The sequence below is a fragment of the Cebus imitator genome, unplaced genomic scaffold (genome assembly GCF_001604975.1).
Source record: "Cebus imitator isolate Cc_AM_T3 unplaced genomic scaffold, Cebus_imitator-1.0 Scaffold499, whole genome shotgun sequence".
NCBI classification, from domain to species: Eukaryota; Metazoa; Chordata; class Mammalia; order Primates; family Cebidae; genus Cebus; species Cebus imitator.
In genome coordinates, this window is record NW_016107814.1 from 799,576 (window position 1) to 814,445 (window position 14,870).

The 14,870-nt window shown below is 32.7% G+C and overlaps 1 protein-coding gene across 3 annotated transcripts in view; it reads left to right on the forward strand.

Moving 5' to 3' along the window:
* The window catches only part of LOC108292674 (coiled-coil domain-containing protein 171), a 239,272-nt gene extending 224,774 nt beyond the window's left edge, over positions 1 to 14,498 (forward strand). For all 3 annotated transcript variants that reach the window (XM_037733204.1, XM_037733206.1, XM_017513686.2), the window contains 2 exons: positions 11,911 to 12,056; positions 14,101 to 14,498. In XM_037733204.1, the coding sequence (XP_037589132.1) occupies positions 11,911 to 12,056; positions 14,101 to 14,164 (210 nt within the window). In that variant the 3' untranslated portion in view covers positions 14,165 to 14,498. The remainder of the gene's footprint in view (positions 1 to 11,910; positions 12,057 to 14,100) is intronic.
* The last annotated feature ends 372 nt before the right edge of the window (positions 14,499 to 14,870 follow it).

Here is a 14,870-nt window from a genome sequence, read left to right on the forward strand (position 1 = left end):
AGCTCAGAGGAGTTTGTTATTACCCACCTTATGAAGCCTACATCTGTCAATTTGTCAAATTCATTCTCCATCCAGTTTAGGTCCCTTGCTGCGAGGAGTCATGATCCTTTGGAGGAGAAGAGGCTTTCTGGTTTTCAGACATTTCAGCCTTTTTGTGCTGGTTTATCTCCATCTTTGTAGATTTGTCTACCTTTAGTCTTTGATGTTGGTGACCTCCAGATGGGGTCTCTGAGTGGACGTCCTTTTTGTTGATGTTGATATTATTCCTTTCTGTTTGTTAGTTTTCTTTCTAACAGTCATGCCCCTGTGCTGCAGGTCTGCTGGAGTTTGCTAGAGGTCTACTCTAGACCCTGCTTGCCTACGTATCACCAGCGGAGGCTGCAGAAGAGCAAAGATTGCTGCCTGTTCCTTCCTCTGGAAGTTTCTTCCCAGAGCGGAACCCTCCAGATGCCAGCCAGAGCTCTCCTGTATGACATGTCCATCGGCACCTACTAGGAGGTGTCTCCCAGTCAGGATACACGGGGGTCAGGGAGCAACTTGAGGAGGCAGTCTGTCCCTTATCAGAGCTCAAATGTGCTGGGAGATCCACTGCTCCTTTCAGAGCTGCCAGGCAGGGACGTTTAAGTCTGCTGAAGCTGTGACTACAGCCACCCCTTCCCCCAGGTGCTCTGTCCCAGGGAGATGGGGGTTTTATCTATAAGTCCCTGACTGGGACTGCTGCCCTTTTTTTTTAGAGATGCCTTGCCCAGATAGGAGGAATCTAGAGAGGAAGGTGATGGCAGTGGCCTTTCTTAGCTGCAGTGGGCTCCACCCAGTTTGAACTTCCTGGCAGGTTTGTTTACACTGTAAGGGTAAAACCACCTACTCAAGCCTCCCAAAGGCAGACGCCCCTCCCCCCACCAAGCTCGAGTGTCCCAGGTTGACCTCAGACTGCTGTGTGGTAGTGAGAATTTCAAACCAGTGGATCTTAGCTTGTTGGGCTCCGTGAGGGTTGGACCCACTGAGCCAGATCACTTGGCTCCCTGGCTTCAGTCCCCTTATCAGGGGAGTGAACAGTTCTGTCTCGCTGGCATTCCAGGTGCCGCTGCTGTATTAAAAAAAAAAAACTCCTGCCGCTAGCTCGATGTCTGCCCAAATGGCCACCCAGTTTTGTGCTTGAAACCCAGGGCCTTAGTGGCGTAGGCACTGGAGGGAATCTCCTGGTCTGCCGGTTGTGAAGACCGTGGGAAAAGCACAGTATCTCGGCCAGAATGCACTGTTCTTCCCAGTACAGCCCCTAATGGCTTCCCTTGGCTAGGGTAATGAAATCCCCTGACCCTTTCCACTTCCCAGGTGAGGCGACACCCCACCCTGCTTCGGCTTGCTCTCTGTGGGCTGTACTAACTGTCCAACCCGTCCCAATGAGATAAACTGGGTACCTAAATTGTAAATGCAGAAATCACCTGCCTTCTGAGTCAGTATCACTGGGAGCTGCAGACCAGAGCTGTTTCTTTCTTTTTTTTTTTTTTTTAAGACGGGGTTTCACCATGTTGGTCAGGCTGGTCTTCTATTCGGCCCTCTTGCCAGTGGACCTGCTGTGATTTTAATATTCAATTAAACTTCATTTCTTCCCCAAATGATCCAATATTAAATGAGCCTAGACACTGATTTTTCTAAAGTATCTCCTGATGACTTCATAGCTATATAATATTAAATTGCCAAATGTAGAAAAATGGGTCAAGATACCCTCTCTTATGTTGCTGTGACAAATGACTCTAAACAGTAGCCTTACAACAGCAAGTGCTTTCTCGTACAGTATGCATATACATCATGGGTCAGCTGTGTGCTTCTGCTTCATATGTCCATACTCTATGAATGAGGCTGATAGAATGTTCTTTATCTGGAACGCTGTTGCTCTTGTGGTAAAGGTGTCTATGGGACATTGCTGTTCTTTTCTCTGCTAGGAAGTAACATTTTATTTCTAGTCACATTTCATTGACTAAAGCAAGTAACTTGAGCATTTCTGATTTTGACAGGATGGGGAATATAATCCTCTTTCCAAAAAGGGTACCACCAATTTATGTTGTCAAATTTGATATCAGTGGAACAGGAGAATATACTTTCCCCTCTGGGAGGTGGAACAAATAGTTTGACCAATAGCAAAATCTGCAGTAACTTATCTTTTTCATTATATAATGTATAGAAAGAATTAATCTGCTTTCTAGTTAGCCACATTGGCCAAATTTGGTGTAACTTTACATTTTAACATCTGCAGCACTCTTCCCTAGTTTGGTCAGTAGGGTTGAAAATAGTTATCTCTGGGAGCCATATGTCTGGTTGATGCTTTTCTCTCTTGTTCTAGAGGGGTTTTTTTAGTATAAAAGAAAAAGATTATTCAGTGTATTATGCTGTTTGTTGTATAAGAAAATTTGAATGTTCTAGAATGTGTACTCAATGTCCACCACATTGCACAGAGCGTTTTCTACGCTCCAGAAGCCGTATTACTGACATTTTAAGGCATCACCACTAGATGGCGATCTCGCTCATTTAGAAGGTTAGAACAACCATGTTTTTCTTCAGGTGAATGGGTTGGTTACTGAGGGATCAGAAGTGTAAATTATACTAATTATATAGCAAGCTCTTTGTAACCAAAATGGTACTATTTACCGAGTATGTATATTCTCATGTAAATATATACATATACACCCTTATACAGGAAAATTCCATTTGAAGCAAACCTATAAAATGCTATGTTTTGCTGTGTTACTTCCCCAGAATATATATTTCTTTTTCAACTATAACTGCCTGAACAAACACAGGGGTTTTCCTAAGCACAGTCCCTGAAGAAATTGCCCAGAGGCTTGAGTCCATCCCTCTGCCTTGTCCCACCAGTACTTTGAATATGCTTCCAACCGTTGCTGACCCTGTGGTTGTTTTAGTTTTGAGCCTTAATCTTTGTTTTAACAACTCTGTGTTACTCAGCTTCACTCTTTCTTTAATTACTATAAGTGAAGAGTGGTTAAAACTTACATATTTCACTCAGATATGTTAAAAAATAACTTTCATGGTTTATCATACTATGGGAAAGCTGGTACCAACGCTTTTAGAAACCCTTTTGGAAATCTTACTCAATGGTTATTGCCAGTGATAGCTTGGTTCTAACCACTTTTTCTTCAAAACAACACAGTGTAATAACCAAAAACATTTTAAAACCGTAGACCAAATCATGTAATTTTCTTAGAAAACAATCACTGAGTTCAGTTGTTAATTCACTTTCTGGTGTTCCTAAAATAATATTTTTTCCATCATGTATTTTTGCTATGACTTAGGGTTTATAGCTTTCTATCATATAATTCAAATAACTTATAAGATTTAATATAGTAATTAGTGGAAATAGAAAATATATGGCTAGAATGTGCATCTATAGAAAGTAAATATTTAATATATACTCTGAGTAATGTAAAAGTAAATTTTGCGATAATACTCTAGCATATTAAGTAAAACTATTATAAGCCAGTTCTTTTAAAATAGTTAATACATCATTGTATCTTTTTGCTTAAAGATGAAATTTTATTAAACCTTGGTTAGAATTCCACTGAAGATTTAAATGAGCTATCACACTATAGCCAGAATGACCTCTTGTATTTACTTTAATTAGGCAGTTACAGTTTATATATATGATTTCCAGACAGATCATAGCCTAGAATCCTTCAGAAATTTCCCATGGCCTTCTATAACAATAGTTGGCAAGTATATTTAGCCAAAGAACCCTTTCTTTAAATAAAGTCTTATACAAAAGCTGATAGAAAACATTAACACAAATTCCAGTTTAAAGAAGGATGGGAGTTGGGAGTCTAGTAATTCAAGCATCCTCTTCAAATATTGACCAGGCTGGTCTTGAACTCCTGGCTTCAAGCAATCTGCCTGCCTCAGCCTCCTAAAGTACTGAGATTACAGGCATTCACCACTATGCCTGGCTGGATACCAGTTTTTTAGGGATGACATTTTTGAATTAAATTAGGCACATAAGTGTCTTATTACATAACAGCTAAGATCTCCCTAACTAGGGAGAGGTAGCTACAGGTGCTGTATTATTGAGCTTGATATCTTGATATATTGTTGTGATAGGGTGGGTTGCTGTTATAAATATTAACAAGGTGATATTAAGCAGTCAAATTGTAAGATCTACAGGGAAAGTTAAGTGCTGTTGTTGCTAATTTATAAAGGAAAGATAAATCCATTGCTTTTTGAAAGGTTAAAAAAAGCAGTAGCCCAATGTGTCTTCAATTTATAAAATTCTATACTAAATGGAATGCTATACAATTAATCATTTCTTTACAAATATTTATTTTTTATTAGTACATTTAATAAGTAATGACAGTGATCCCACTTTCACACAAGGGATCTTGAGTTCTGCATTCTTCAATTTTAGATGCTGAAAGTGTATCCTTAAATAATACTGAAGCTCTTATTGGACTTTATTTAATATAAGTATAAAGCAACCATTTAAATAGATTAAAATACCTTACTGACTTTATGGAGTTTGATAAATAAGAGAAATATTGGTTTTATGTTTCCATGGTGATTTACCAGTTAGTAGATTTTATGGAAAATCTGAAGACATGGTTACTAGTACTAGTGTAGTACACAGTTTAGAAGGTTTTAGGTTCAGAAGAAGGGCTCACATTTTAGCATAAACCTATTTATTAGTTGTATGACTTTGAGGAAATTACTTCTCTGATTCTTAGTTTTCTCGTGTAAAACAGGAACGGTAATGCTACATATCTCATTGGATTATAATCAAATGAACTAATTAATTATAAAGTGCTTGAGTTGTAATGATGATAATGGTACTTAGTTGTTACTCAAATAATTTTCCCCTCTAGTGATTGTAGGGGAAATAACAACAGCAGTTATAATGGCCAGCATTTATCGAATACTTACAATATGAGAGGCACTGTTCTACATGTACAAGAAAATATGTGGAATACTACCCATAGTGAAAGTTAGGAAACATTCGCTGTCCAGAATTTCTCCCCCTGTGGATGTACTTCTAAAATTAAGATAGAAATCGGTGGTCAAATACTTAATGCACAAAAATTCATCCAATGAATGCAATTTTAAGAAAAAACTCAAAACTTTGTTTTGTTTACACTTAAGTCTAAACCTAAATTTATTTTCCCAATTTTAAATTTGACCTTCAGATTCTGTTAAATAATTGAATTTTATTCAGTTAGTATTTGATTTACTTTGATTAAAAATAGTATTATGATATGCAGCATGTCAAATAGTGGTCATTTAAAATCTGTAGTACAATGAAAATATTAATATGAGAGTGTTTTAATTATTAATAGACTTATTTACCCTATGATTCAATTATATTACCAAAACCATTCTTGAAGTTGAAAGATTCATTCAACAATAGTTTTTTATTTGAATGTTAGAAACACAACTATATGAAGCCCTTTATAAAGTATGTACATTTTTTCAAATTCTTCTTTGACATTTGTTTTAGGTAACTCTCAAATGTTTAAAACACCATTTAAATTCTAAATGATAGTTTTTTACAACTTAATTCATAGCTTGACTCATTAAAAATATATCCAGGGAATTGAGCAACTTTTTGGACCTCCACATAGCTGGGGTTGTCAACCCTGTGAAATTCTTGAGTATGCCATAGCTGATAAGGTCTAACAGAAACGCCCATGTATATACTGTCCCCTTGTATTTCTTAGGTATTTGCTAAGAGAATGTAGAGGTCATATAAGAGCTGATTTTGTTATAGTAGCATCATGATGATTGTCATCTGCAGGCAGTTTCTGTCTCATGAGGTCTGCAGTACAGCCAAATGCAGTTTGCTTTATACTGTGAGAAAACATTACTGCCACATTACTGCTTACATGCCGTGTGTCACAATAAATGTAGCTACCACTTGTCTATTTTGTACTTTTCTGAGCATATTTTCTGGCTGAGAGGGTTTTTGTGGTTCTCTTCACTGTCCTCCTTTTTTTGTCATTTGAAATGTATTTTAGCTGTTTCTTTCCCACTTTACTTCACTGTTAGCTAATACATTTAGTTTATCAAGAAGAGTTTTGTGCCTTATATGTGAGGCTTAGAACAATAGCATTTGATATATTTTGAATACTTTTATGAGGATCCTTTTTATTCCATTATATTTTATTATTAATCACTTTTAATTAGTTTGCTGGGAAGAGTTAACTTTTTTATTTTATATTGACACCATTTAGGAAGATATTTTCAAGGCATATGTGAGAATATGGTACCGATAATCATGAGGCATTATGCAACAAAATCTTATAGCATACTTGGAAATTTTTAAGTTGAATTTTCATTGCCCATTTGCCCCATTTGTTGTTAATCATCTGTCACATGGCCTATTTATAAAAGTAACATATTTTACACTTTTCTTTGTTAATTTCCTTTTACCTTTTTCAAGTATGATAAAGCAATTTTGAAAATTATAAATGTTTGTGTGTGTATTTATAAGTAAGTAAATGAGAAAGAAATAATACAGAAACTCATAAGTTGTCATGTATAGGTGGAGATTTAAAGAACACTATGTAATGACATTACATGTAGAAGTATAATTACATTAATTATGCCTTTTACATTTATGTAGTCTTTTACAGTTTATAGGATACCTTAACATCTGTTGTCTTACTAGACATGTGAATTCTAACTAGGACTGCCATTTATTTAACCCTGAAAGTGGGTATGTTATTTGATCTTCAGCTTCAGTTTATAAATATGTCACCTACCTTCTAGTGTGGGTATTGCTAGAAAACAATAAATGATAGTATTCTTAAGGAAGATTATTTTAAATTACATAACTTTGTATTTAAATTCCCCATATAAAATAGAGGATACCAATATTGAAATTTATTCAAATATAAATTGTACCAGATACCAACATCTTTTATTATTATTTTTATTGCAAATTATCTAATTGTTTATCTTAGAGATTTTCTGGCTTTATTATAAAAAATATTATTCTTTAGTTTCATTTCTAACTTGCTTACCCAGCTCCATTGTAAATTTGGTTGTTGTATCACTTTATATTTATAGTTTCTGTGGCAACCTGCACAGTTTGATCCACTTAGCAAATATTTAATTATTGATAATTATAATTTTTTAGTTGTTTTATTGTAACAGTAGGTCTGAAGATAGCCTTATTTCCTTTTCAAACATTAATTTTACTACACTTCTAAACCAAATTTATTGCAATCTAGAGATGTTTATTTAAAGGAACAGTCAGACAGCAATAAATTTATTTTTCTTTAAATGTTATATTTTTTCCTTTTGACTAAGGAAATGTAGCCTAGTTCTTATAACACTTGTGTTGTTGTCTTGCCTTTCATTTTGTATGACTAACTTTTTATACCAAATTGAATAAGCCATTAGCTTTTAGTGTGTAGGAATGTAGATCCATAGATATTTCCCATTAGACGAAAGAAAATCTATAAAAGCAATATCCCCTGGGGCTTGGTCTTCCTAGCGGCCTAATGGTCTAAATCACTGCTATACTGTACGCTTATGAGAAAGAACTATGTTGGGTGATTCACTTGGCATCCAGAAATATTAGTTGAAGAGATACGCATATCCTTTAAGATAATGTTAATGTTTATATTATACCACATTTATTAATTCAATATTCCAATTCAGGGAATTCATTTCATAAATTTTTTATTTCAAAAACAATTTCCAAACAGAATGATACACTTTTTATGTCTCATACAGTTTTCAACTAGAATTTGCTGAAACAATGAGAGATACTATATTTATATAGCCACATTGTTTTGATAAGGTTTGTTTTCTAAATAAGTTTACTTCAAAAAAGACCTCCACCAGTGATGGTTGCACAACTCTGTGAATACCTACTGAATTGTATACTTTAAAAGAGTGAATTGTTTAGTATGTGGATTATATCTCAATAAAGTTGTTATTTAAAAAATATTTTGTTGCACAAAATGTTTTCATGGGTGTGAAGTAATAGAATTTTAGTTTATTTTATAATTGATTAAAAATTATTAGCCTTAATAAACATTTGAAAGCTTTAGAAATATAAAATTATATATGACTTAAAATAATTTTTGTTATTTCGTAGTAAAACATGCTTATTATAGAAACTTCGGAAACTATAGACAAGAAAAAATACATTTAAAAAATGTGTGGGTCATTTAATATTCGTATCTACCATGTATTCTATTCCTAAGCTTTTCCTATACTTGACTACTTTCTTTGTATCCATACTTTTCCTGCCATCTTTCATTAGTAGTAAATTCCTTTTCATGACCATTTCAGGAAACAATCAGATGCAAATATTTTCTTATAGTATTTAAGGGAAAGCATTAGCTTTTTCTTCCTTAACTGAGAACATGAAGGTAAGCGATGACATCATTATCTAAAAAGAAATGCAATAAAGATAATATATAATAGCTTCTGAAATGCAGTCATTTTGGGATACCATTGTAAAAATTTGCTTTAAAACATTTTGGATTTAAAATGAAAACTGGAAATCTTTGATAAATAATATTGTGACATTGGTTCTTGTGTAGGTAGAATATTTTTTCTGCTTTTTAAAAGACTCTTGTTATCATATCTAGCCTTAACTTTATAACAGCTAAAATGGTTCACAACACTGTTTAAAGATAAATTCAGTATCAGGCTTTGAATTTTTTTTTTTTTTTTTTTTTGGCAAATATTAAGACCTGAGTACAAAATGAGGGCTGTATTGTGGATTAAGTGAAATATCTCAAGGCTGTGCTGTTCTGATAACTGAACCTGAAGTGACCTTTCTCAGACACAATTACAGAGCTGTATGTTTTTCCTTTAATTTCATCAGGGGTTTAATTAGTATACAAATAAAACTTCCCTTATCTTCCTTTCTACCTAATTGGCTTGTCTTCACTTATATATGAAGTATGTGAAAGTGGGCTGTAATTAGGGTGACCGTGTTAACCTTTTTTCCTCAAATGTACTGTTGCTTAAAGGCCTCAAGGCCTAAAAACAGTGCTTTGGATTATTGCTTTGCAATCACTATGGCTGTCCCATAGGTTTTCTCATGAGCAGAAGGGCTTTGGGTGCTGCAGGTTCCCACTGCTTAACAGGATCTTCATTCTTCTTCCCACTAAATGTTTATTGATTATCTTGCTGTTCCAGGCTCAGCCTCCAACAACTTAATATCAGGTGACAGTCAGGAGAGTTCTCCAAGTAATTAGAGTTGAGCATTGGGGGAACAATTAGGAGCAGAGTTATTAAACTTGATTTATCCTATTCTCTCCTGAACAGTTTCTTGGATATCAGAACATCACACTTTCACAATCTACCCTGGTTGAGAAATTAGTGGCTAACCTGCTGCTTATCATTGTTGCCTTGCTGCCTAGAGGCACACCCTCTTGGTTTCAGTCATTTGGTTGGAAATATTAGAGTCCATAAAGTTTATCATGGGTTTTAATTAGATCAATCTGAACAAGAGAAAAGAAAAGCTGAATTTAAAACTATATATGTGATATATGGATATGTATTTGTAAATGTATATGTGATGTGTATATATATATATAAATATATTTTTCTTTAAAGCTCAGTGTTAGGATTTTTAAATATTCTGTCTTTGTTATTTAAAAAGGTTATGTATTAGGGAAAAGACATATTCTTGAATCATGTTTTATGTCTTGGTGTTTTACACACATCCCCATCAATCTTAGGGCCCACTGATGTATTTCATGATGTCATTCACCTCTTTCAAATGAGAATTCCAGGTCTGTAAATTATAAAATTATGATTTTTTCCTCAAAAAACTATATTATCTCTTTGTTTTCATATTCAAGGAAGTATGGATTATATAATTTTGTTTATATCACTTTTTGTTTTTTTTCTATGCCCCTGAAATAGTGTAAGCTTTAGAAGAGTTTGATGACTCCTATCATTGTCCCTGAGACATGAAAATGAAAGAATGGAAATGAGAAGATTAAGCTATGTTGTAGAAACTCTAATGTTATGAGTTATATCTTCTTTGAAAGTATATGATAGGATTGTCGAAAAGTCAAGTGTGGGTTTATGATAATTCCACAGTCATGGATTCCCTGAGATTGGATTAGCAAGCTTCAATCTCAATAAGGTTGGGGATCTGAATGTTGGAAAGTCCCTTCACAAATAGGCATCTCTAGTCATAGGAGTTATTGAACAGAAGAATTTGAATTGACTGGCACAAATGTATTGTTTTTGTTGAAAGAATTCAAGCTTTATGCATAACTGATGGTGGATCATTAGTTTGATCTTCATATCTGAAAAACAGAATTTTATGTTGCTTGAAAGATGTCAGAAATGCTGACTTTAAAAGGAACTTAAAAGGATTTCACTTTTTTAAATAAAGAAATTTCATGATGCTTTAGTGCCTTTATGTTAGCATTGGCACAAAATTAGTAGGTTCAGCATGGTTTTAAAAATGTATTCATTGCCCTCTTTTTAAAATTTCTTTGAATCAGTGACTATTTTTATGGTGGAATGTTTGTGAAGATCTGTTAATAGTGAAGATTTAAAACAAAATACAGTGTCTCATAAGTAGTCATAGTTTGTTTAATTTTTTGATTTATATTTGTTTGATAGTAACTTGATTGTTTGAAAAATGAATGACTGAATTTTAAAACTTTTAACATTTAAAAATACCTGGTTTAACTCATGATGGCTTTCGATTCACCAGCATTTAGAGTGAATTAATTGGTTTAGCATGTACGCAGCTTAAGTTTTTTATACTGTTCAATTTTTTAATACTACCCATTGTGAATGCACTAAAAGAATACTGTTAGAAGAGTTTTAAACATGAAATTATAACATTTTGTTTATTCTTTACTAGATTTTTGAAGCACAGTATGGATGTTAATATGGGGCTAAACTCAGCAAGAAGAAAAAATTATGTGGATGCAGTCAGTTATTTAGCTCACCGTCCAGCAAATTTAGTCAAAAACTGTTTGATAAGCTTATTCTAGAAATTCTTTAGGCAAAAGAGTAAGATTTTTAGTGCTAAATGATCCTCTGATCCCTGTACTATTTTGCATCCCAGAATTTTAAGTGAAGTTTAGAAATACTTCTCTCAATTGTGAGCTTCTGATTCTAAGCCTTCAAGATAACATTGCACAACTGCATCATGAAATTTTTGGACTAAATAAATATTTCAGATTAAAGTAGATAGCAAATATAAATTAACATATTTTGTACTTCTGTGACTAAGAAAATATTTATAGAACACAAATAATTCTGCATGCAAGTATTATTTATAACTTTCTCTATTAGTTAAAGCATGTTATCATATTTGTGTTGCTATCCTTGACATGAGAGTTATTTACAGGGAGGCAAGTGAATTTTATTTTGGAGTCCAACTTGTTTGTTTGCTGAAATATCCATAGCTACCTAACTATGTATTTATAAAGATAGTAGTGGTACTCTTTAATCTTGAGTTCACCATTTTCTTATAGCTATCCTGGTCTACCTTTTTCTCAATCACATGCATAGTTTGGGCATATGATAGTTCTTTAGTTCTATTTAGAGTAAAATTAACTCTAACTTTCATGTGCTTTCTACCCAGAAATCTTTATTTTTTCATCATTAAAAGAAAATACAACTTGAGATTTTTATAATCGTATTTTTAGTAAGAATGCACTTTATTTGCCTTGCAGAATTAAAAAAAAATAGAACTGTATTTTGTAAGCAAACATTTGCCAAATGTTATCAGTTCTATCATTTCTAATTAGTAAGTATATAAAATTTTTGCAGAAAATTTGTTAAACTTTGATGTGCAATGACCCAAGTCTACTTCTCAGTCAGTCTGTATTCTTCTTTGTTTAATAGCCTATGGCATAAATTGAAGTTAATTATCAGGGCTGACAAGTAACTCTGTTTTCTGTCTGCTTGCAGAGTCTCTCCGAGGCAAAGATGGAGCTGAGAAGAAAAGATCAATCTCTGCGTCAGCTCAATAGACATCTTACCCAGCTGGAGCAGGACAAGCGTCGACTGGAGGAGAACATCCATGATGCAGAGAGTGCCCTCCGCATGGCAGCCAAGTGAGCATTTGGACCTTGGGGAGATCACTTAAAACAGACAAAAGATCAATTCTTACTTTCATGCTCCGGGTTTTAGCCCTGGATAATACAGTGTTAGAAAACAAAAGTACAGCTGTCTTTCTTTGAAATTCTCTGATATATCCTCAAAAAAGAAAACTCTTAACTCAACATACTAAATGTATATTTTATTGAGAAACCTCGGAAAAGTATAAACTTCTGTATAACTGCTAATTATGCTTATTTTGGTCTCTGTTATAGTGTTACATGTTAGAAACTATATTTTATTAATGTGAAATGTAAGACTCTATTTAAAAGTTTTTCATAGTATCTTATGTTATACATTCCTATCCTCTTCTGCCCCACTGTCCCCGAAATGTTGCTCTGCATATATTATTATATACTAATATTGCAAGTAATATTTTCATAAAGAAATGTTAGCATACAATCAGCATGTGTATCATAGCATTTAAAAAATACAGTAAAAACACATTGATCATGGAAAACTCATTTAATTTTTATAGCTGTATATTCTAATATGTTAAGTAGAAAAAATATAGTTTTCAGAGTAGACAACTATGTAAATGGGATGAGAATGATTTTGCTATTTTTTTTTAACCAGGTAATCAAGTTGACATACATTATGAAGTTCACATTGAACAGTTCTCTTGGGCATTTTTTATTTGTTCCTCATATCAAATTTCATGGAATACTTTAAGACAGTTCTTTGTACAACAGCATGGCTTAAAGAAAATCTATTTTTAAGGATTAAAGAAATACCTAATTTTGATAAACTCAATTGTTTTCTAAATTTAGAATTCTGAATTTCTTGACTTGCAAAAATATATATGTTAATTAAACATTTTTTGAGACAAGCATAAGATATCATCAAATATGAATATAGTTTGTAAACTGCAGACTGTGTATAAATCACTGAACAAGGAATCCACAATCTTAGGATATTCATAAGCATTGCCACTGGGTTTGTGACATTGCTCAAACATAATGAAAATATGAATTGACACAAGTCCAAAATATTGGCATATTTGAATAACCACTGATAGTTTTTTTGAACATTGTAAAACTATATAACATTGTACCACCATATAAGGTATTTGTCATTTTTTAAAATTTAAGTTTGACTAAATCAGTTTTTGTTGTTATTGTTCAGTCTCAGTTTCATCATGTCAAATGAGAGGCTTAGCTCATGTAATTTCCAGTGAGTCTTATAGCACTGAGAAATTTCTGAGATGAATGAAAACAGGCTTATAAAACCTCCAGATTCAAATTGTGTTTTCAAAACATTGCTGCTAATTCAGTATTTTGACATGTGTATGATCTGTGACCATGGGCACATGTTTTTATAAAACTAAAGAAAGCTAATTTGAAATCTGGAGAACTAATACATTATTTACAGTTTTCAATTTCAATTTACAATTAGATTTTTATCTTCAATATTTTCATTCAAACTTTTTATTTCATTATGAAGGCTAAATTCAATATACCAGGTTGATAAGAGAAACCAGTAACTTTGCATATTCCTAGACAGGTCATGGAGGAGATTTCTGTGTAATTATTATAGTATAAAAAGACTGTGTAGAAAGGAAAATATTATTTTGCATAGTATGGTTATTTATTATATATCCCCATTGCTAAGATTTTAAAAGTCTTTTTCATTAGAAATGAAAGAATAATATTTTATCATTTACAGCACATTTTAAATTATCAATAATATAATTATGAGTTTTTTCTTTGTTTTTCACTTTTTTGCCTTTTTATTCTCCCCTACCCCAATTTAGGACAGGCAACAAAATTTAAGATATGAGTTAAATGTGGAAATATGTCAGTGAAAATGATTAGTTTTTTACTTTTTAACAGAGAACAATGACTTCAAAAATCAAAATTTAAAAAGTTAAAATAAATTAAAAAAATAAAAGAACAATGATATAAGACCCTTATTTTTTAATACTAGTGACTTATACTAAAATGTGTAACCGTTGTAATAAGGTTTGAGTTTTACTGAGAGTCTTTCTTTTATTTTTTCTAGAGACAAAGAATGTGTTGCTAATCACATGAGAGCAGTAGAAAATTCACTTCACAAGGTACTGTAATTTTTATTTAATATTGTTCAGTTTGTATCATGACACCTAGTCATTATTTTTATTAACCACAAAATATTCTAATTCATTTTGTAACTTAAAAAATAAATTAACAAAAGGATGCTTTGCAGATGACTGGAAATTTCCATTACTTAGTGCTATATTGAATGCTTTTTTCAGAATTCACTTTATATACCTAATAAAACTATGAAAATAATGGTTTCCCCAAACTGGTGTAATTGCACTTGGAATTATTTGCAGTCTTTGCTGGACAAAGCAGAGGCCATTAAAATTCTTACATGTCTCATAATGATAAAATGTTTGACCACACTGTCTAACCTCTTACCACTCTTAAACCAAGGGTCCTATATATATATATGTATAGAGAGAAACATATACTTTATTTAGTAATACTCATACATGTAAACTAGGTGGTAATGTTATTCAAATTGAAATTTTCTTTCTTACTTGTAAGAATATGTTCTTAAAGTAGAAATTTAATTATTTAATATATTCTATTGTTTTCAAATTTAATTACCTCTGTATGATAAACTCTGACTTTTAATTTATAGTGATGAACAGCATATAAAAGTATTATGATATTAGTAAAAACATAGTATATTTACTGACCATGTATTTTGTTAGCACCCCATTCCACATTGAAAGATGCGTTCATTATTTCACTGTTGAAGAGTAGAGAAATGTTATTCATGTGTTT